The sequence below is a fragment of the Myotis nattereri genome (genome assembly GCF_964212035.1).
Source record: "Myotis nattereri genome assembly, chromosome: 1".
Taxonomy (NCBI): domain Eukaryota; kingdom Metazoa; phylum Chordata; class Mammalia; order Chiroptera; family Vespertilionidae; genus Myotis; species Myotis nattereri.
In genome coordinates, this window is record NC_138075.1 from 182,992,349 (window position 1) to 183,016,860 (window position 24,512).

The 24,512-nt window shown below is 41.7% G+C and overlaps 1 protein-coding gene across 8 annotated transcripts in view; it reads left to right on the forward strand.

Annotated features, from left to right (window-relative positions):
- G3BP2 (G3BP stress granule assembly factor 2) overlaps nt 1-24,512 on the forward strand; it is a 95,660-nt gene that overhangs the window by 40,798 nt on the left and 30,350 nt on the right. For 2 of the 8 annotated variants that reach the window (XM_081088898.1, XM_081088897.1), the window contains exons 1-6: nt 638-847; nt 16,600-16,718; nt 18,930-19,011; nt 19,828-20,001; nt 20,512-20,602; nt 21,728-21,830. In XM_081088898.1, coding sequence (XP_080945024.1) covers nt 16,624-16,718; nt 18,930-19,011; nt 19,828-20,001; nt 20,512-20,602; nt 21,728-21,830 — 545 coding nt within the window. In that variant the 5' untranslated portion in view covers nt 638-847; nt 16,600-16,623. The other 6 variants (XM_081088900.1, XM_081088903.1, XM_081088902.1 and 3 more) reach the window with 5 other exon arrangements.

Sequence of the window (24,512 nt, forward strand, 5' to 3'; positions counted from 1 at the left end):
CTCCCTACATCCTAGGGCCCCGCACCTAGGAGGCCCCAGATATGTATTTATATATTGCTTTGAGTTGTTAGGGTGAATTTGATCTCGGTGGAGCTTAAAACCTCCACTTCCTAGGATGGGTTCATAAACAATATAGGTGAGTTTAGGGTGCAAGCACCTGAAACCACTGGCTGCATTTTATGCTCATCTAGGGCGGCAAACAACCTGCAGACACCTAGCTCGAGAAGAAAATTACTCAATTCCCTCCCTCTTAACATTAGTAATCAACGGGGAGCAGAAATATTGGTCTCCAAAAACAGCGCAGAAGATGCAGCTCTGCAGGCAAACGAACCGGCCCCTGTTCTGGCGCGATCTCGAAGGGCGGCGAGACCAGAGCCTCCAGCCAGGAGAAAGGCAGCCTCCTTGTGACGTCAAATCAGCGGACTCGTACCGGCTTCAGGCCGGTTCCGGTTCCCCGGCTTTCCGGGCGCGGGAGTACGTGAGCGCGGCGATGGTCTGCGCGTGCTCCGCAGAGGGACGAGCGAAGGTTGGGTCCAGCTCGCGAAGGAGATGCGTGATTGGCTGAGGCCGTGCTGGGGGGTTCCCCAGCCCTGTCGGCAGGGGTAAAACAATAAGAGGGGGCGGCGGCAAAGGGGGCGGGACGTCCGTGTTCCTAGTCGCTCGCCGCAGCGCCTGGCGCCGGGGAAGGGCTGGTGGTGAGGGGACGAGCTCGCGGCTCTCCGGCTCCCCAGGTTTGACGTTTGTTGGAGGGCGGGGACGGCGAGCGAGAAGAATCCGCTGCCGCCGGCTCTTCGCGCCTCTCCCGCCGACCTCCGCGCGACGTACCCGCCGCCGCTGTTGGTTGGAGGTGTGTGAGGGGGCCTGCGAGGGAGGTCGGTGCGGTGGTCGGAAGGGGACCGTCCCGGCTCGCGCGGCGGCTCGAGGCAACCGTCCGGAGCGGGAGCCCGGGTGCCGGAGGTTTGGCGGCCGGGACCTTGATTGCGCCCGCCGACCGCCGACGCTGCCGGGTCCGCGGGAGAGAAGCCGAGCGTTTGCTCCCAGGTGAGGGGCGGGGGGCCGCGTGGGAAGGGCGCTGACTGGCCTCGCGGTGCGGCGGAGGCTCCGAGGGCACAGGTGGAGCGGCGTCGGGAAGGGATGCGGCGGCGAGACAGGCAGGGGACGCAGTCGTTCCCCAGAGCGCGCTGATGGAGGCGGCGGCCGGCCGGCGAGGGAGTGAGCTTTCCGGGGAGGACGCTGCAGGTGGGGAGCCCAGCGGCCTCCGCTCCGACTCGTTCGCGGCTCCTAGTCCAGGTTCGCGGGGAGCAGGGAGGCAGTCGCCCCGCCCGTGGGGGAGGGGAGAGCGGCGGTGTCGGAGGAGGCAGAAGCGACGCAGATGCGAAAGGAGAGGCCTCCGGGCACCATTTCTGTGCAACGAAACAGAATCCGGGGTGGAGGGCGCCCGCCGCTTGGCTCCGGCAGCGCCCGGTGCTGCGCGGCCCGGGAGCCCCTCTCGGGTTTTTCCCCGGCGGGGTCAGGAACTGGAGCTGTAGATGGATGACGTTCGCTTCGTGCCCCCCCCCCCCTCCCTTTTTTTTTGGTAAACGATCCTTTATTGACCCAGGAACCGAAAAGATGTTTGAGGACTTTGAAGCATGGATTTCTTCCTCCTTACCCCACTTTTTTGGGGCAGGGGTGCGGGAAGGATAGCCCAAGGTAGGAACCTAAGCTTCCCTAGTGCTCATTTTGTTAGTCGAATCTGGTCGAATTTTACCTGCTTCTCTAAAAGCAGATTTCTTAAGATGGCCCTGTGCTGCTCGCTTTGGAGGGAATATAGATTTGCATCTACCATTTTCAGCATAGATCAGTATTATTTTTTCTCCCTTCAAGGTCTACTTAACGTTTTAGCCAATTTTTGGGGGGGGAGAGGGGGGCGGGGGGCGGTGTCTTTGCTCTCTTAGACAGACAAAAACACACGTGCTCCGAAGGTGCAACAACAGCCAAGTTATCCTCTCTGATCCCCCCCACCCCCATCGGATTGTCGTGATATTAACTTGGTTTAAAATCCTGGTTTGGGGTTCAAGGCTCCAGACCTCGTTTTAGTCTTCCAAATGTTAGCAGTGCGTGTACCTGGTTCCGTGAACCATTTACTGCCATTAGGGAGCCCCAGATACTAGAGGGTAAGAAGATGGTAATTCCTTGTCCAGCATCATATTTGGCAGTTAATATAGCCTTAGGCCTGTGAGCAAGGCTTCTAAGTAAACATTATAGTATCCAGTGGTCCTTTCCATGCCCCAAATTCCTGGTCTTAAGAAATAGACGGTATGATGAGTTTGAACTTAGAACTGAATTATGTGTTTCTTTGGTGATGTTTATTTACCTTTACGTTTTCTTAAATTTTTTAGAACTCAGTCATATGTTTCAATCTCTAACTGCTGTTTAATTCTGAAAAGTTATCAGGAATTATAGGTAGGATAAGGACCTGCAGTGGCTTGCTTATTACTAAGAGCTGTTCTGATTGCGAATATCCGAGGTTGAAATATTAGTCAAGTGTGAACAAGTATTAAGAGTGGAGAGAACCAGAATGCTTGTGGGGTAAATGGGGATCAAAAGTAGGACCGTGGAGAAAATAAGTATTTAATCATTTGATAGTCTAATCGAATGTTCATTTTGCAACTTGAATTGCCAGCGGACAGCTCGAGTTGAATAATATTGTCACTGTTGGTAGCAGGAAATACTAATTATCCATTTTTCACTTATGAGAGATCAAAAAAGAAAATTTCTATAGCAGTTACTGAAAATCTATAAATACTACTAATAGTGTCTTTAGATTTTTAACAGTATCCTTATCCTGCAGAATTATTGCTGTTGATTACCCACTATCAGGATTGAAAATTCTTTCCTAAATTGCTTTAAATAAGACTTTCCCACATAATTTATGCTGAGGGGGTATGGAGGTGGAGAATCACTACTTTTCAAATCTGGTTTTGATAGGTACGAATTTAAGGGTTGTTTCTGAACTTTTGAATTCAGTAGAACTTAATTGACAAACATGACTTGGTTACTCTCCACTGGTGGACACTTGTTTAAGAACTGATCAGGCAAATTGGTTCTCCTCCCAGAACTCTGGACTGGCTCAGAAGCAATAGTATATCAGTTTCTTGACTGCTGTGTCTCAGCTTATTGTTTAATTTCTATATATTTTACCCTACTTGATAAAACTTTTTTAGTATGTTGGGATGACACTTTTCAGATTTCCTATTATGTTATTGTCCCCTGCTTTTTTGCTTCTACCAACAATATGTGAACAGTTGTGTCTTTGGCTGTTCTTCTAAAGCAGTTGTTTTTAACAGGTGTAATGAAAACATCACCAGAGGCAGGAGACCTGATTTCAGGTCATCTCTTTCATAACTATAAGGAGGGACTTTGAACTCCTTCCTTTTCTTAGGCTCTCTAAACATCAGTTTCCTTTTCTGTAAATGAAACTGATATCCTATCTATTTCAAGGAGATAAAGGAATATGTAGGTTACTTGTTAAACTTGAAAGCATAATATAAATACATGCTTTTATTATTGTTGGTCAGCATTTCCTACCAATACTTGATCACTTTTAATAGTTTCTGAGTTTCAAAACTTGCCTCCTTACCTTTGAGGCCTAAAAAAAGAAAAGGCTTAACCCACAACTACCTTTTATTGTTCATTTCCACCACTGGTGCATGGATCTTGATTGTGATGCTTTCATTCAATGGTCTGCCACAACAAAGTAGCTTTGCTCTCTAGAGAGAGATACATTGTTGTTTGATTGGTAAAGTCATTTTAAACAGACCCACCTGGAATTTTGGAAGATTCTAATTTTAATTTGGGATCAGCTTTTGAAAATGGGTTAGCTATTGAGAACGGTTCAGTGAGAAAGAGCCTGGGCCTGAATTGTATGAGCCCCAATGAGGGGCTCTAGAGGGGTAAGGGAGTAAGTATTCAGTAGTAGAGATAAACTGTGTCCTAGCATAGACATGGCCTTTGGTAATAGTTTTGTTTTGTTTTTTTCTGGTAAAAAGAACTGCATCCTATTTGTAGAAATCTTAGTCTTTTTATAAGAAGTAGGATATAATACATTTAACTTTACAGTGCTGAAAAAAAATTTTGTAGATTATTTTCCTAAATGTCATTTTCTTTTGGCTTCTTGGGGGTCTTTTTTATTTTGTTTCATTTTTTTAAATAAGACATGTGTCTCAACTTCTTAGCATTTTCATTTTGACCATTTTCTCCAAGCATTGAAATAGCCACCAAAGTGTGACATGAATTTTTATGTCAGTAATTTGTAATGAGTGAATTATTTTCCCCCTCTTAGAACTACTTGAGCAAAGATGCTGTGTTTCTTATTCTTAATAGGTGGTCAGGACACTCCAGGCTCCTCGGAGAGTAAATTTTTGATTATGCATTTTGATGCTTATATATAGTGGTTGTTGCAGCCAGGTGTTTGAAGTTAACAAATTATAATTGGGTTTTATGATTATATGTAGATCTAGCTATTTTATGGATAATAGTTTCTTTAATAAAAATGGAGATGTCATTTGAGATCCCTGAGATTAAAGATAATTGGTGGGATACAAAGTTACTTTGTATTTTTTATTGAAATCTGCTTTGATAATTATTTTCTATAGTAGGCCGAAAAATTAACTTCACTGTCTTGCCGAAGTGCATACCTTGCCGTAACATTATTGAAATCAGACCGTCATTTAAAATTTTACACTCTGTTTTTGTTGTTTTTTTGTTTTTCCCCCTATGGTTTTGTAGTCTTTGAGAATATTATTTTTTTAGTTTAATTTTTTTGAAATTGTTGACAGTATTATAGATATTTCCCATTCCCCCCACACACACTTTGCCCTCCTCCACCCAGCCCCGCCCCTCCTCAGGCCTTTACCACACTATTGTCTGTGCCCATGGGCTATGCATATTTGCATATATGTTCTTTGGTTAATCTCCTCCCTTCCTTCCCACCCTCTCCCCTCTGAGGTCTGTTAGTCTGTTGTTCCCTGCATCCATACCTCTGGACCTGTTTAGTTCATTAGATTCCACAAATAAGTGAGGTCATACAGTATTTGTCTTTCTCTGACAGGCTTATTTCGCTTAGCATAATAATCTCCAGGTCCATTCATGCTGTCACAAACGGTAAGAAATCCTTCTTTTTTACAGCCGTGTAGTGTTCTATTGTGTAAATGTACCACCGCTTTTTTATGCACCCATCTACTGATGGGCACTTAGGCTGTTTCCAGATCTTAGCTATTGTACATAACACTGCTTTAAACATAGGGGTGTAGACATTCTTTCTGATTGGTATGTCAGGATTATTAGGGTACTAGGGGCCCGGTGCACGAAATTCGTGCACTGGGTGTGTGTGGGGGGGGCGGGGGGGGAGTGTCCCTCAGCCCAGCCTGCCCCCTCTCACATACTGGGAGCCCTCAGGCATTGACCCCCATCACCCTCCAATTGCAGGATCGGCCCCTTGCCCAGGCCTGATGCCTCCACCAGAGGTGTCAGGCTTGGACAGGGAACCCCCATCTCCCCCCGATCACTGGCTCTGACCCCGCCCAGGCCTGAGGCCTCTGGCCCAGGAATCATGCCTGGGCAGGGGACCCCCATCTCCCTCTGATCGCTTGCTCCACCCCCCGCCCAAGCCTGACACCTCTGACCCAGGCTTCAGGCCTGGGCAAGGGGACCATCATATCCCTCCAATCCCCGGCTCCACCCCCCACCCAGGCCTGATGCCTCTGGCCCAGGCATCAGGCCTGGGCAGGGGACCCCCAGCCCCCCGCCCAAGCCTGACGCCTCTGACCCAGGCATCAGGCCTGGGCAGGGGACCCCCAGCCCCCCACCCAGGCCTGATGCCTCGGACAGAGGAGTTGACCCTCATCACCCTCCGATCACCAATCACCGGATCGGCCCCTTGACCAGGCCTGAGGCCTCTGGCAGAGGTGTCAGGCCTGGGCAGGGGACCCCCAGCTCCCCGCGGTTGCAGCCTCCGCCTCTGCCCAGGCCTAACGCCTTTGGCCTAGGCGTCTGGCCCGGGCAGCGGGGACCCGCAGTGGCAGCCGGGGGCGCCGCAATCGCGCGGGCTCCACCCCTGCCCCTGCAGGACGCCTCTGGCTGAGGCGTCCGGCCCGTGCAGCAGGGACCCGCAGCTGCAGTGGGCCCGCGATCGTGGGCTCCGCTTTAGGCCCAGGCAAGGGACCCCTAGCTCCTGGGACTGCCAGCCTCGACCGTGCCCAGCTCCCATCATTGGCTCCACCCCTACTTCCTGCTATCACTGGCCAGGGCGGCAAAGGCGCCTGATTCTCCGATCATGGCTGGGGGGCAGGGCTGGGGCCACCTTTGCCCTGCCCCCCAGCTCTTAGCTCCCCCCTGGGTTTCCGATCACTGTCAGTGGCAGGGGGCTTCTTCCTGCTTTCCCTTTTGCCTCCCTGCATTGTGCCTACATATGCAAATTAGCCGCCATCTTTGTTGGCAGTTAACTGCCATCTTAGTTGTCAGTTAATTTGCATATAGCCCTGATTAGCCAATGAAAAGGGTAGCGCCGTACGCCAATTACCATTTTTCTCTTTTATTAGTGTAGATATTCCCAGAAATGGGATTGCTGGGTCAGAAGGCAGGTCCATTTTTAATTTTTTGAGGAAACTCCATACGGTTTTCACAGTGGCTGCATTCCCACCAGCAGTGTACTAGGGTTCCCTTTTCTCTGCATTCTCACTAATGCTTGTTCTTTATTGATGTATTGATGGTAGACATTCTGGCAGTGATAACTCATTGTAGTTTTAAATTGCATCTCTATGGTGATTAGTGACTTTGAGCATTTTTTCATATGTCTATTGGCCATCTGTATGTCCTCTGGGGAAGTGTCTATTTAGGTCCCTTGCCAATTTCTTTAATTGGATTGTCTTCCTGGTGTTGAGTTGTATGAGTTCTTTATATATTTTGGAAATTAATCCTTTATCAGGTGTATCATTGGCAGATATATTCTCCCATACGGTAGGTTCCCTTTTCATTTTGGTGATGGTTTCTTTTGCTGTGCAGAAGCTTTTTAATTTGATGTAGTACCTTATGTGTATTTTTTCCTTTGTTTCTCTTGCCCTAGGAGATGTATTGGTTAAAATGCTGCTACATTAGATGTCTGAAATTGTACTGCCTATATTTTATTCTAGGATATTTATGGTTTTGTGACTTACACCTAAAGCTTTTATCAATTATCTATTTTGAGTTTATTCTTGTGTGTGGTGTAAGTTGATGGTTTAGTTTCTTTCCTTTTTTTTTTTTTTTTTGTATGGACCTGTCCAATTCTCCCAGTACCATTTATTGAAGAGACTATTTATATTCCATTGTTTGCTCTTGCCACCGTTGTCAAATATTAATTGGTCATAATGGTGTGGGTGGATTTTGGGGTTTCTGTCCTGTTACATTTGTCTGTCTGCCTGTTCTTGTGCCAGTACCAGGCTGTTTTAATTACAATGGCATTGCAGTATAGCTTGATATCCAGTATTGTGATCTCCTCCAAATTTGTTCTTGCTCAAGATTGCTGCAGCTGTTTGGGGTCTTTTTTGATTCCATATAAGTTTTTAGAATATTTGTTCTAGATCTGTGAAATATGTTGTTATTTTAATTGGGATTGCATTGAATCTGTAGATTGCTTTGAGTAGTACGGACATTTTAATGATGTGATGAACTCGGTATATGCTTACACTTGTTTGTATCTTCCTCTATTTTTTCAATGTCCTGTAGTTTTCTGAGTATAAATTTTTTAGTTTGTTGGTTTATTCCTAAGTATCTTATTTTTTTTGTTGCAATGATAAATGGGCTTGTTTTTTTTGTTTTTAGTTTCTTTTTCTTAGAGTTCATTATTGGTGTTTAAATATGCCATTGATATCCGGATGTTAATTTTGTATCCTGTTACTTTTCTGAATTCATTTATTAAATCTAGCAGTTTTTGTGTGGAGTCTTTAGGGTTTTCTATGTACAATATCAAGTCATCTGTGAATAATCAGTTTTACTTTCTCCTTTCCAATTTGGATGCCTTTTATTTTTTCTTATCTGATTTCTGTGGTTAGGACTTCCAGTACTATCCTATCTAATAAAAGACAAGAAGGGTAATTGACCGTACTTTTGCTATGCTTCCCATGGGCTAATCAGGGCGATATGCAAATTAACTGCCAAGAAAGATGGCGGTTAACCTCCAACAAAGATGGCGGTTAGTTTGCATATGTAGGAGCCAAGCGACGGAGTGAAGCCGGCTGGCCCCAGGCAGGAGCAGCGAGCAAAGAGCAAAGAGGGAAGCCCGCCGCTCCGGCCTCGGCCACGCCCCTGGGGCCCACGCACGGCGAGTGAATCTGGGTGAGAAGTTAATTCTGTGATTTGGTGTCCTGGCTCTCCTGGGGTCGGGTGGGTAAAACGGGAATCCCTGCTCTAAGAGTTCAGGGTCATGGGGAGCACACTGCCCCCTGGTGGAGCACACAAGTGGTGCCGGTGGCAGGAACCCTCTCAGACCAAATGCTGGTCAGAGACCAGGGTGGCTGGTGGGGTTGGAGAGCCCCCCTGATGCGGACACTCTGCCACGCCCCTGGGGCCCACGCGCAGTGAATGAGGAGCTAAGCCCCTCACCTGCCGCGCCAGCCTCCTCCATGCCCTCAGGGCCCGGGCCCCTTCTGGCGAAGAGCGAAGGCCTGGGTTTCAGGCGCCGGAGGAAAACTGGTGCCAGCAGCCAGGGGAAGGGGCCCCCGAGGGGCCCCAGACTGTGAGAGGGCACAGGCCGGGCTGAGGGACCCACCCGAGTGCACAAAGCACTGGGCCTCTAGAGTTGAATAATAGTGGTGAAAGTGGACATAATGACTGCACATGAATTGATGTTTCACAGTTGGGGTTTGATTTATTTTTGTTTCTAAGACCATTGGTATCAGGTTATCTGAAAAAATAGTACTATCTCAGGTAAACACAAGTGTTTTTTAAATTACCTCTTGGAAACATTAAACTTGGAGAGTGTACCTTACAGTCTTAGGCAGTAGGTTTTTCATTATACTCTTTCTCTATGGAGCTGCTTATTTTTAATTCTAGCATGGTATCTTTATGGTCTGTTTCTCCCATTTCAGCCTTCTCAATTTTATCTTCAGTTAGTTGGTAATATTTAAGCACACTCAGACTTTAACCATTAATGGTCACTAATGTAAGCATACTGTTGGTACTTTTTTGGTTAACTAGTAGTACTAAATGAATTTTCACACTTTCAACCTTTATTCTAGAGCAGCGGTTCTCAACCTGTGGGTCGCGACTCCTTTGGCGGTAGAATGACCCTTTCACAGGGGTCGCCTAAGCCCATCCTGCATATCAGATATTTACATGACGATTCGTAACAGTAGCAACATTACAGTTATGAAGTAGCAACGAAAGTAATTTTATGGTTGGGTCACAACATGAGGAACTGTATTTAAAGGGCTAGAAGGTTGAGAACCACTGTTCTAGAGCCATGTTTCCTAACCAGTAACTCATATCTGTTTGATGATTATCAAAACCTAAATGAAAAATTTAAAAATACTATTTTTAAAACTACAAAGTCAATATATGTTCTTTTAAATACTCGGACAATGTGGTGTAGGTATAACTTTCCTGTTTTTCCCTATTTTTATTGAGTGTATAATTTTGTATTTTATAGCTATGCCATAATTTAGTAAATCATTTCCCTGTTGACGGACATTTAGACTGATTTTTTTTTCTTTTGTGGCAATGAAAAACCTTGAATATACTATCTTTGTGCATTTACTTCTTGAAGTGTGATTACTGTGTATGTGTTCATTTTTATTACTTTATTAAAACTGTGAAATTAAATCTCCAAAAGGTTTTAACAGTTTGTATTCCCACCAATACTGTTTGTGAAAGAGCCTTTTTCCCATATTCTTAACAGTACTGGATATTAATTTTTGTTAATCCTAGTAGGTGAAAGATGGTAACTTAGAATAAATTGCCTTTTTTGAACTGTTGAATAGTATTGATTTCAGGGTACCATGTTTCTCTTATAAATGCTTGGTTGTGGTAGATTCTCCATAAATGGTTGTGAAATGATTGACATAATGAAGCATAATTGCATTGCTAAATTTTAATTGAGGAATAATTTACAAAGAGTAAAAACCACTCTTTTCATGTGCAGTTGTATGACTTTGGACAGACATACACAGTCATGAGACCACCACTTCAATCAAGGTACAAGCTATTTCCATCACCTGAAGTTCCCTCATGTTCTTTTATAGTTGTTTCCCGTTTGCCTCCAGCCCCTGAACTGATGTAATCCTATAATTGTTAGATTTTACAGAATGTCCTATCAATAGAATTATATAGGATTCACTTCTTTAGCTTGGAATAATGTTTTTGAAACTCATCCATGTTGTTGCATAAGTCAGTTCTTTTTATTGCTGAGCAGTATTCAGTTGCATGGACTTACACCACAATTTACTTATTCTCCTGGCTAATGGTCATTTTGTTGTTTCTAGCTTTTGAATGTTTATTAATAAAGCTGTCATAAACAGCATACATGTTTTTTGACATACGCCTCATTTTTCTTGGATAAGTACCTAGGAGTGGGATTGCTGAATAATATGGGAGATGTGTATGTTTTTAGTTTTATAAGAAGCTGCCTTACTGTTTTCTGAAGGGATTAACATTTTTTCATTCCTACCAACTCTCCCTATCTTGTAAACAGTTAGTACTTTTAGATTTTTATGTTAGTCATTATTATAGGTGTTGAGTTGTAGGTTATTGGCCTCATCGTAGAAATCTAGAAGCATTAGAAGGAGGTGGTCAACAGTGATAATGCAGACATATAGAGGAGTGAGGAGAGGTCATTGGATTTTTTAGTACAATTGTGACTTTCGAGGAATGCCATTCAAGGGAAAGCTCAGAATATAATACGTGAGAGGGGAGTAGAGAAGAGGAAGACTAAGACAGATACACATTTAGTAATTTAGGGCAGGATATGACTAATGAAGTGTCATGATAAAGACCCAAAATTGAGAATTCAGAGGTAAGATAATTATATCCTATTGGGGCAGTCAGATAAGCTTTTCAGGGAACAATATTTTAGCTGGACCCAAATGTGAATGCATAAGGTTTCAATCATTAGAAAGGTATGGAATGAGTATTGAAATAGGAGTCAAAGGTGTTCTTGTAAATAGACTTCTAGAATGCTGGCATTGGAGTTACCTAATCTTTGTTAGACACATGACTCGTTTGACAATATTTCTGCTGAATTATTCAGTTAGTCTCTGCAATAAATACCTGCAGTGACTGGCTATTCATGAAAGAGCTCTTTCAGGTTATTCTTTCATTATATTTATACTAGAGTCCTGGTGCATGAATTCATCCAGGGCATGTCCAGCCCATCTCGCCCAGTCCCAATTGGCGCCGATCGGGGCCAGTTGGTCAGGGAGGGATCACGGGAGGGTTCCAGGGCATGTTTGGCCCATCTCACCCAGTCTGGATCCGCCAGACCCAGCAGCAAGCTAACCTATTGGTTGGAGCATCTGCCCCCTGGTGGTCAGTGTGCATCATAGTGACTGGTTGAGTGGTCGGACATTTAGAATATTAGGCTTTTATTACATAGGACTAGAGGCCCGGTGCACCGGATTCGGGCCTGTGGGGATCAGCCCACTGTGGGGGCGCTGCTCATCTCAGTCAGCCGAGCAGCTGTGGACCCATCCTCTGAGTGGCACTCCCACTGTGGGAGCGCACTGACCACCAGGGACCAGCTCCTGTGTTGTCTGCGCCTGGTGGTCAGTATGCATCATAGTGACTGGTCGACTGGTTGTTTTTTCCTCCAGGAGTGTGGTGGAAAAACCCTAGATCACCTTCTTGAATTCTTATTACCCAAGTTACCAAGAACACTACGAGTGGTGTACTGGGAGCTTAACCAATGAGCAATCAGAAAAGGTGTTTCCTCTGCAGCTCACGCGCAGAGGCGGGACTGCTGGCACGCGGTGGCTGGCAGGCCCCCCGTCTCCGCTTGGCCTGGGCCGCTGCGGCATCATGGCTTTTCTTACCTTGCACGCAGTCCCTCCCACCCACCTGCGCACGCAGCCTCCTCCTGAGCGGTCGTGACGTTATGGTGTCCTGGACAATTTGCATATTACCTCTTTTTAGATATATATGATAGGCTTGAACCTAAATCTAACTTTCTGTAATTTCTATTTACTGTTCAACCAGTATTGAACTTGTACAGAGTAGAACAGAAATGTCAGCTCATTTTTTACTTTATATTCATACTAGCCTTAGGTTGTTTGCTTTGCGGACAGTTCCATTATATGCTACTAATTCACTGACTTTAAAAAGTAAACAAAAACCTAAGTGCTTAACTAAAAGCTGAAGTTTTAGTCATGGGAAGAATAGAGGCTAATAACTTTGGTTGATAACAGGTTTTTTAAATATTAGTTTTGAAATTGAGGAAATCTGAGCATATTGTAGATACCAATAGAAAGTCCAATATGATTTTCTTTTCTATCTTATTTGTGTGTATGTTTTACTTTTTCCCTCTGCTTTTCTCAATGGCTTATGAGTATGAAGAGATTTAGAAAAAATGGTAACAGTTGATATAGAGAGCATTTTCCCTGGGTATGTGCTTCAGGAATTAGTCTAGGGAAATGGAGAAGGAGACATTTTAAGAAATAGGAATGAATAAAAGGCTATTGATGAATGTACACATGGATTTTAAGTGTGATGGGACAGAGTTGGTCAGTAGAATGGTCTTGGACATAGCTAAGGCTTAATAGATAATGAAGGAAGCTGGATATAAATGTTGGTATTTGGGTGCTAGAGGCTAACAAACTTCTGAAGATCTTTTTTGTACTGTCTTGGTTATCTTTATTGACCTGCATAGTCTTGTAGGCTTGACCAGAGATCATGTCTCAATTTGTAAATTAGGAAATTGAGATTTAAAAAAATACATGACTTTTTATTCTGAATAGGTAATTTGGTTCTTTCTTTCTCTTGGCTTTCTTATATGCACTGCCTTGCATGAATAATAAACACAAATTTTATATTAGTCAGTTTTTTCCACGTCTCAAACTACCTTGTTTGGTGGTTCATCTATAATTTATCTCTAATGCTTCTTTGATGCATTCCTTATTTATTGAACTGTTAATTTTCCTACTCTGGGGGAAGTAGGGGGAAAGATGGAAGAGATGGCAGTTGCTTGTGTAGAACACATAAATTAGTCTATCATTAAAAAATAGATTAATCAGTAAGGTTGTGCCATCCCCAATACCTTTATTTTCTGCTTGATTTCCGTCAGTCAATTATATTTTAACCCTCTAAATTCTGATTCACTTTAAATCAGACTTATGGTAAAGAAGTAACTGATCTTTAAGTTATATTTGTTAGTATAATTAACTTAAAACCCATCCTCTGAATGACAACTTTATTTCATTTTATCATCCCTGTGGAGGAGCCTCCTGCGCCTTAAGAAAGAGGCTCTGCATAGCCACATATTATATAGCCATTTGTTAGGCTTTTACCAGATTAGCATTGCCTTTTCTCATTTACCATTTAAAATTAGCTCCTTTGAATAATCCTATATAATGAAACCCTAATATGCAAATCGACCAGATGGCGGAATGACTGGTAGCTATGATGCGCACTGACCACCAGGGGGCAGATACTCAACACAGTAGCTGCCCCCAGTTGGTATGGTCACTGCTGCATTCAGCATCCCAGATTGTGAGAGGACAGGCCTCTAGTTTATTGAATAATCCTATCTAATAATAGACAGACATAGTAATTGACCATACCTCCGCTACGCTTCCCGTTGGCTAATCAGCAGGATATGCAAATTAACTGCCAACAAAGATGGCGGCCAGCAGCCACACAGCTGAAGCGAGCAGGAAGCTTGCTTGCTCCAGTGATGGAGGAAGCCAAGGTTCCCCACCTGCCGCGGCCCAGCTCTGAGCTCCGGAAGCAACAATGTTTCAATTATAGAAGTTAAACAAACCCCAGATACCTGCTTTCAGCCACCACAGCCTCAGAGCTTAGAGCACCAGTGATGGCAACAGAGTGTCAATTATAGAAGCTAAACAAACCCAGATCTTGCTTTCAGCCAGCCATGGCCTCAGAGCTGGAGCCGGCTCTCAGCTCCAGTGACAGCTATAGAAGGTAAATAAATCCCAGAATTAAAAAAAAGGGAAAAAAAAGAGACTGGGAGCTTCAGTCGCCCGCCAGCCTGAAAATGGCCCTCAGCCCCTCACCCAGACTGGCCAGGCCACCCCAGTGGGGACCCCCACCCTGAAGGGGGTGTGACCAGCTGCAAACAGCCATCATCCCCTCGTCCAGGCTGGCCAGGCACCCAAGCGGGATCCCCACCCTGATCCGGGACACCCTTCAGGGCAAACCGGCCGGCCCCCACCCGTGCACCAGGCCTCTATCCTATATAGTAAAAGGGTAATATGCAAACTGACCTTAACAGCAGAAAGACTGGGAATGGTCACTGTGACACACACTGACCACAAGGGGGCAGACTCTCAATGCTGGAGCTGCCCTCTGGTGGTCAGTGCGCTCTCACAAGGGGAGCTCTGCTCAGCCACAAGCCAGGCTGATGGCTGCCAGTACAGCAGTGGTGGTGGGAGCCTCTCCTGCCTCAGCAGTGCTAAGGATGTCTGACTGCAGCTTAGGTCTGCTCCCCGCTGGCAAATGGACATCCCCCGAGGGCTGCCGGGCTGCCAGATGGATGTCTGATTGCCATCTTAGGTCCAATCCCCCAGGGAACAGGCCTAAGCCAGCAAGCGGTCACCCCCGAGGGTCCCAGACTGTGAGAGGGCACAGGCCGTGCTGAGGGACCCCCTACCCCCGAGTGCACAAATTTTTGTGCACCGGGCCTCTAGTAATCAAAAGTTACCTTCATTTCCTATTCCCTTTGCGTAGCTCTGATCTAAATGGATGATAACATGATCATGATATTTCAGTGACTTTCTAGGTGGTAGGTAATTTGAAGTTCCTCTTGAACCTTGTTACAATAACTTTTTAGTGTATTTTGACCCTTCCTTTGATATTGATAGGTGTAGTCTATCTATATGTACCTTTTTTTACTTTGGTTGTATGTGAGAAAAATGATAAGTGAATATGTACCTTATAAATGTGATGAGATAGTTGGGATAAATGAGGAATTGCCGCTGTAGAAAATTTGGAAATACGGAGGAGCAAAGGGAACAATGAAGTTCCCCAACCCAGAAACAATCCTTAATATTATTTCTGTCTTTACCATTTGAACAAAACTGGTTTTTTTTTAATATTTTTTATTGATTTTTAGAAAGAGAGGAAGGGAGAGGGAGAGAGAAATATCAATGAGACAGGAATATCATCCATTGGCTGCCTCCTGCATGCCCCACACCAATCGCATTGGCAATCAAGCCCACAACCCAGGCATGTGCCTTGACTGGTAATTGAACTATGACCTCCCGGTTCACAGGTCGACACTCAACCGCTGAGCCATGCAGGCTGGCTTGTTATAATTTTGACTGTTCTGCGATGTAAACATTAAACATTTACTTTAAATGATGAAAGGTTATGTTTCTGATTTTCTTTCTTACTGTTTTTTGTTTGTATTTTGTTTGTTAATCTTCATCCGAGGATATTTTTCCATTGATTTTTTATTTTAGGGAGAGTAGAAGAATGAGGGAAAGACAGAGAGCACATAGATTGGTTGCCTCATGCACAGGCCCAGGCCCTGGTTGGGGCTCTGGGCCGGTGAGGAGCCTGAACCAAGGTATGTGCCCTTGACCAGAATGGAACCCAGGACCCTTTGGTCTACAGGCCGACGCTCTATCCACTGAGCCAAACCGGCTAGGGCTGTATTTGTGTTTCTTGACCTTATCTTTGAGATTTCAGCTTAAAAGTAATTTTTAGCATAGCACCTAACACATTCTCTTCTTTGTTTGCTTGTTTAATATTCCTTGACAGACTATACACTCCTTGAGGGCTAGAGTCTTGTCTTGTTCCCCAGTGTATTTAATTTACTATAAACAGTACAGTACATGGCTTAGTTAGATACTTAATGGAAAGAAAGATGGGAAGTACTTACACCAATTAATTAAAAAAATTTTCTTTTGAGCACCAAGATTATTGTTGATTTTTAGTGGTAATCATTATTGTGAAAATATGAAGAAGAGACAAGTTAGTCCTTTTTCCATAAGTGTAATCTCCCAGTCCTGCCCTGTACCCTCTAACTAGTTTTTAAAAATGAATTCATGAACATAGGAGATAATGGTCCCCAAAGGAAAAAAGGTGCTATGAATGGAAGATCTTGGTTACTTGTTCTTACTACTTTTTCTTATAATCTGAGGCAGCACTGGACTGTCTTGTTCTTGGTTACTTGATTTTACAGTTTTGGAAATAACTGTGCTACTTCCCCCTTTTAAGGGATAAGGGCAGGAGATGCAGATGTTGGAGGTTACCAGTGGTTTTTCGGAATTCTTTTGCCATTTTAAACTACTTTTTAATAAGTGGTATTAATTTTCTTAATTACTACTTGTGTGGCTCAGAAAATTTATTTCATGGAAGTTTACAAAGATGACTTTCCAATACTTAATTTTCTTGTGTTTGCTCCCTTAGATTTTGACATTGTGCAGCAAAGAAATGGTTATGGAGAAGCCCAGTCCGCTGCTTGTAGGGCGGGAATTTGTGAGGCAGTATTATACTTTGCTGAATAAAGCTCCAGAATATTTACACAGGTAAATTTTAAATGGTATATTTTAGTATTTTTTATTTAGTTTTATTTTCTTGAATATGACTTGACATATTGTCTTCCTGTCACGTCCTGTCTTGACAGTATCTTTTGTAAACCTTATCTAATATTTTAACCATCTGGTGGCTAAAACCATTTTTTAAAAAAATGAAATCCACAGTAAGAAAACCATTTTACACAATATAACACATCACATGCTTATGCATGTGCACAAAATTACAATCTCTGGTACTCTATGTTTCATTTAAAAAAACAACCATCTTTGGCTTAACAACTAATGAGTTCCAGTCTTCAATTTGAAATCATGGGCTTAAGTCATCTCCTTAAAGTTTTCTATAGCAACATTAGGAAATGAATCCATTAAGTGATTATACTTGTGAACATTTCTTGATTAATCTGCAAAATAGTATTTCTTGGTAAAACAGCAACAGGAGCCTTGTTTCCTATTTTGGTAAGAGTTGGAATTTGTAAGCTTATTTTTTTCCAGAGATTGAAATGAAATTGATTTATGTTCTTTCTGATATATTTTAGCAGATGGAAGATAAGTGAGACTTTTGTAAGTATTAGGCTTTGCAAGTGTTTGTTGTGGAATACTCTAGCCAAGTGAGCTAAGGATAAATATATATATTATTTATAGGTTCTCTTATAAGGATGCTGGTTATTCTAAAGTTAGATTTTGCAATATGCCCTGCACTGTTAAACATGTATATTATTCTGTGTTGTTACAGGAGACATTTTTATATAGCAACACCCCCCCAACCTAAAATGAATACTTATACATTTACCTAATTATAAAAATAAAAGCTTTCTTGTTGACAGTGTTTGTGGAAGGAGAATAGAATTAATAGGGTCATTCATGATTTGAAATTTAATCTTTTTACAATGTAGGTATTAATGTTTTTAGCTTTTTTTAAAAAAGCAAGGAACTTTTTTTATAATGATGAAAAAGTAAAATGTAAAACAGACTTTCCACCATCATTTCAAATAGCAGCACTACTGTTTTATACTTATGTAACCAGTTTCCCTAGTAATGAAAATTTAGTTTGTAATTTTGTACTGGTTAATACTGTAACGAATATCCTCACACATACATTTTTGTGCGCCTTTAGAATAAGTTCCTAGAAGTCAAAATGTTAAAGGTTTTTCTTAGGCACATTTAGAGCCAAGTTGTCCTCCAGTGAAATAATAGCAGTTGATGTGCTTGCCAGTTTTACAAAATGGGAGGAAATAGTATAAACTTTAAAATATGGGTAGCAGTTAAAAGTATGGACGCTGGAATGAGACAGACTGAGTTTATGTCTTAGCTGCCCCACTTGAAAGGTGTGTGATCTTAGGTAAGTTAATTTAACTTCTTCTAAATCTCAGTTTGCTCATTTAGATAATAGCACTTATTTTATGAGTTTGTTGTTAGGGTTAAATGAATCAGTATATGTAATGCACTGAGAACATTACTTGGCATAGAGGAAGTCTTAAACATGTTTTATGATTAAACTTGAATTCTCTTTATGAAAAAATCAACCTTGCACGTTTGATAACCCTAATTTTTAAAGATATTGATTCTAATTGCTTTAGGTAATGCCAGAGAAGCATCGTGTACTTAAAAGCAGTATAAAAATATTAATAAAAAATTGGGTGTTGAAATAATGTAGATTTTTTTATGTAGTCTCTGAATTATTTGTTATTTTAAATCTAAACTGATTTAATCTAAACCTTTCAAGGGTTAGTAATCATTTGGAACTCAAAAAGTAGAATGTTAAACAGCATTTGATTCCCAAACAAATCTAGATAACTGAGTTTTTTTATCTAAAGGAAAAGAAATGGGTCAACTACTGCAGCATCAGTATGTAGAATGTTTTTATGAATATTTCATTTTTCCACTTAACTAAAAATAGATGTAACAGGAATTAGATGAGAATAGCTAATGATCTGGGTGCATGGTATATTAGTGTGCTAGATACGCTAATAATTTTATGTCATTATTCATTTAATCCTTACAAAAACCCTATGGGGTAGTCATTGTTCTGATTTATAACCACGGAAAGTGAACTTAAAAACCCTAAATATACTTAAAATTACACAACTAATGAATGAGAGAGCTGGACCTGGAAATTAGGTCTCTTTGATACCAGAACTCTGTTGCTTCTTAGACTTCTCTTGATAATTGAATATTAATCATTATCAATGAATGGTTTTACAGGTTTTATGGCAGAAATTCTTCCTATGTTCATGGTGGAGTAGATGCCAGTGGAAAGCCCCAGGAGGCTGTTTATGGCCAAAATGTAACTATCAATTTCATATACATTTTATATTTTTCTTGTGTGTTGATAGAGATTTGAAAAATAGCCTTCGTGTGCCCATTCTCCCCCTCTCCCATTGCCATTAATTTCTTGAATGTGATCATTAGTTGTAACTAGAATTTATGTTACAATAATTGTGGATTGTGCTTTGAGTTCTTAAAAACATCCATTTTGAATGAAGCACATTATTACATTGGGGTGGATACAAAGGAGAAGATGGGATATTTTCTATCCTTGATGTAATTTATACATAAAACAGTTGAGACAATATTAAGTTTATACAAATGTGGGCTGAATGTTACTTTAAATAGGGATGTACAGAAGTATGTATGCTCCTTAATGATTTTGTAGAGAATAGGATGTGGGATTTCAGCTAGACTCTGAATTACAGGATTTGGCCTTGCCAAACGAGGAAATTGAAAGTAGAAGAAATGGCCTTAGCAAGCATGCAGTAAAGTAAAATTAACTATGCGGTCAAGGAGTAGTCAACACATTTTGTGTGAGTAACTAAATGCCCAATACAGAATATGGCAGGAAGCTTTATAAAGCCCATATTTCTGCATAATAAGAGACGCTATTGTGATTTCTTGTGTCAAGAGTTGACATGTTGAAAATGGTGACTTAGGAAGACCAGTCTGGCAGTAACACATAGTATGATGAAATGGATTCAAGTGAGGCAGAAGGATTAAGTAAATAATCTACAAATTGTAAGGAAGAAATCAGTGAAGTTTTGTTGTAGTATTGTATAGGTAATGCAGTATCACAAAAGTTTGTATTTTTCCCCTTCTCCTAATAAAGGATATACACCACAAAGTATTATCTCTGAACTTCAGTGAATGTCATACTAAAATTCGTCATGTGGATGCTCATGCAACCTTGAGTGATGGAGTAGTTGTCCAGGTCATGGGTTTGCTGTCTAACAGTGGACAACCAGAGAGGAAGTTTATGCAAACCTTTGTTCTGGCTCCTGAGGTAAGTTTTCATTTACATGATTTTGCTTGGCTCTTATTGCTTGATGTGTCCAAAGAGTTTCTTCTTACCAGTTTGCATACATATACATGTAACTTTTTTGAGAAATTTGTAGTGAACATGTTGATATAATTTACTTGAGCTTTTTGTACTGTGTGTTTGCACTCTTTGACTAGAGGTAAAAGACAGATACTAATGGGTAAATAGATGATTAAAATTACAGAACTAATAAAAAAATTATGTTTAATAGGTTACATATTAAACGGAATGGGAAAGTTTCATTTGTTAATTGTTCAGATTCTCTTACATTGAGTAGACATTTCTTGAGTTCCAATATTCTTTGATTGATCTTCTTTAGTTTATTAACATCATATAGCATGTTCAACTTTGGGAAATTATATTTAGTCTACGTTATTTCTATAGTATTAAAATTGAATGTGCCGTGTAATTTGTTCTTTTTGTGTTGTGCCACCTTAATGGGTACTTATGGCATATTTGGATTTTTTTTTACAGGGATCTGTTCCAAATAAATTTTACGTTCACAATGATATGTTTCGTTATGAGGATGAGGTATTTGGTGATTCTGAACCAGAACTTGATGAAGGTGAGGTTACTTTCAAGGTAGAAAGGTTCTTTCATCACTCTTTAAGGAAAAGTATGAAACTTACAGAAGCTTTTGTATAACTGAGTTCAAAACCCCTTTCACTTTTTGGTATTTGTTGTAAACAGTATAGGTGTTCATTATATGAAATTATAAAAAAGTCAAAGAGAGTGAAAAAAATTCTCAATCTCATCCTTTATAGATAACTAAGAGTTTGGTGCAAATTACAGAATTTTGTTGAATCCTATACTTGGCCTAAAGCTTGCTTTTAGGCCTGGCTAGTGTGGTTCATTGTTGAGCATTGACCTATGAACCAGGAGGTCACGGTTCAATTCCCGGTCCAAGAATATGCCCAGGTTGCGGGCTCAATCCCCAGTATAGGGTGTGCAGGAGGCAGCTGATCAATGATTCTCTCTCATCATTGATGTTTCTATCTCTCTCTCCATCTCCCTTCCTCAGTGAAATCAATACAAATATTTTTAAAATAATACTTGCTTTTAATTTTTCACTTAATATTTTTGTTGACTGGTAATTTTTTTGGATATACCATAATTATTTAATTGATCTTCCATTGATATACATCATTTTTTAAGTTATTATTTGCTCTATTGAATAGATGCGACAGAGGAAACTGAGTTATGGCTTTATAATTTATTTCTTTTCTTTTCCTTACTAATGGACTCTTTTTTTAAATATAGTTTATTGATTTTTTACAGAGAGGAAGGGAGAGGGATAGAGAGTTAGAAACATCAATGAGAGAGAAACATCAATAAGCTGCCTCCTGCACACCTTCTACTGGGTATGTGCCGGCAACCAAGGTACATGCCCTTGACTGGAATCAAGACTGGGACCTTTTACTCCGCAGGCCGACACTCTATCCACTGAGCCAAACCAGTTAGGGCACTAAAGGATTTTTAAGGAAAATACAATTAAATACCAAACTTTATCTTGCTTGCTCTTCATTTTTTTTTAGAGACTAGGGAATATCACAAATTAGTGCTTTTGTAAGAAATATGACAATTTTTTGCTGTTTACTATCATATCACTGCCTTAATCATTAAAAATATGTATATCACATTGTGTGTTGAACCTCTTAAAAAAAAGATTTGGTATATTATGTGTTGTCAGAATCGGAAGATGAAGTAGAAGAGGAACAAGAAGAAAGGCAACCAACTCCAGAACCTGTACAAGAAAATGCTAACAGTGGATACTATGAAGCTCACCCTGTGACGTAAGAATAGTGCTTGCAAAGTTAAATTTGTTCTCTATTATAATGTCAGGTGGTTTTTGCTCCTAGAATTGTTGTAAGTTTTTGATAAAGGTACCTATTAGGACAGTATTTGAGTACTTTGCGAGAAATTTGGAAATAATTGTTTCAATTAATTACAAAATTGAACATGGTTTAGACCAAAACCATGATCACTTACTGATAATGCAGATCACTTAGGACAATACAGAGTGAGCATTTTATTTATTTTATTTTTTTTAGATTATTTTATTCTTTATTTTTTTTAAATTAAATCTTTATTGTTCAGATTATTACAGTTGTTCCTCTTTCCCCCCCCCCCCCCATAGCTCCCCTCCACCTGGTTCCCACCCCACCCTCTGTCCTTACCCTCCCCCCCCCCACTGTCCTCATCCATAGGTGAACGATTTTTGTCCAGTCTCTTCCCGCACCCCCCACACCCCTTTCCCCCTGAGAATTGTCTGTCCACTCCCTTTCTAAGCCCCTGATTCTGTTATATTCACCAGTTTATTCTGTTCATCAGATTATTTATTCACTTGATTTTTAGATTCATTTGTTGATAGATATGTATTCGTTGTTCATAATTTTTATCTTTACCCTTTTCTTCTTTCTCTTCTTAAAGGATACCTTTTAGCATTTCATATAATACTGGTTCAGTGGTGATGAACTCCTTATCTTTTTCTTATCTGTGAAGCTTTTTATCTGAACTTCAATTCTGAATGATAGCTTTGCTGGATAAAGTAATCTTGGTTGTAGGTTCTTGCTATTCATCACTTTGAATATTTCTTGCCACTCCCTTCTGGCCTGCATAGTTTCTGTTGAGAAATCAGCTGACAGTCATATGGGTACTCCCTTGTAGGTAACTGAGTTTCTTTCTCTTGCTGCTTTTAAGAGTCTTTGTCTTTTGCTCTTGGCATTTTAATTATGATGTGTCTTGGTGTGGTCCTCTTTGGATTCCTTTTGTTTGGGGTTCTCTGCGCTTCCTGGACTTGTAAGTCTATTTCTTTCACCAGGTGGGGGAAGTTTTCTGTCATTATTTCTTCAAATAGGTTTTCAATATCTTGCTCTCTCTCTTCTTCTGGCACCCCCATAATTCAGATGTTGGTACCCTTGAAGTTGTCCCAGAGGCTCCTTACGCTATCTTCATATTTTTGGATTCTTTTTTCTTTTTGTTTTTCTGGTTGGTTGTTTTTTGTTTCTTCATATTTCAAATCTTTGACTTGATTCTTGGGATCCTCTAGTCTGCTGTTGGATCTCTATATATTATTCTTTATTTCAGCCGGTGTATGCTTAATTTCTAGTTGGTCCTTTTTCCTATCCTCGAGGGTCTCACCAGATTTATGGAGGGTCTCCCTAAATTTATCAGCGGTTTCTAGAAGATTCTTGAGTAACCTTATAACCGTGGTTTTGAACTCTATATCCAGTAGTTTGCTTTCCTTCATTTCCGTCATTTGTGACCTGTTTTTTTGTCTCCTCATTTTGGCTGCTTCCCTGTGTTAATAGAGTGGCTTTCTGTGGTAGGTGTCCTATAAGGCCCAGTGGCTCAGCCTCCCCAATTACCTGAGGTGGACTCTCGGTGTACCCCTTTATGGGCTGTGTGCACAGTCTTGTTGTAGTTAAGCCTTGATTGTTGTAGGTATCACTGGGAGGAATTGACCTCCAGGCCAATTGGCTGTGAGAATCAGCTGTGTCTGCAGTGGGAGAACTTCTGTGCTAGAGACACCATTCTGGGGCAGGACTTGCTTCAGTGGGGCTTTGGTGCTCACTGAGTCTGCCCCCTGAGTGTGTCCCTTTTGGATCTGAAGAGTTGTAATCTGGATGGTCCCACTCTGACCACTGGGTACACTGGCTCTTGGATCTCTAAGGAGGTGTTCTGCCTGAGGCTACCCAGCAGGAGCTATGGAGAGATCTGCAGATTCCTCTTCTTTGTTTGGGGTTTGGAGGTGCCCAGATGAGGCCCAGCTGTGAAGCAGTGCAAGATGCTATGGGGCCTTGGGCCTTCTTTTGGATGTTCTGGGTCTCTCTGACTCAGCTGCAGTTTGTTAGGTAATTTTAGATTGCAGAGGGCCAGGTCATTCATATGCAAAAGCCTCTGTGCACAGCTTGGGTGGGGCGGGGCGAGGTCTCAGGGAATCAACAGGGCGGAGCAAACAACTATGGCTGATCCTCAGCCCTGCCCTAAGAGGCCCCAGTTCTCACTGTTCTGCTGTAATTGCTGCAGGCACCTCTGATAGAAAGCCGCCTTTGAGTTCTGTCCGCTGCCAGACAGTCCAGTTTCTCCCTGTATGAGTCTGGGTCCCCAGAGACTCGCCCGGAACTGTAGTTCAGAGCATTAGGGTGCTTGTGTCTCCCTCCCGATTAAAAAAGAAAACCACGTCCTCAGTTGCCAGCCCTTTATGCGTGTGCCTCCGTACCTCTGCACTTTACTTCCAAACCTCCTTTGAGTCTCTGTGCTTTTCTCTTTCCTTCTAGTTGTAGAATTTCCACTCAGCCAGCCTTCCTGTGGTTCTGGATGATGTCTGTTTTGTCTTTTAGTTGTATTTTTTTTTTAATTTTTTAATTTTTTTTTTATTTTATTGCTTAAAGTATTACAGAGAGTATTATATATGTCTCCTTTTTTTTTCTCCCCTTGACCCTCCCCTAGCCTCCCATGCCCCCAGTGTCTCG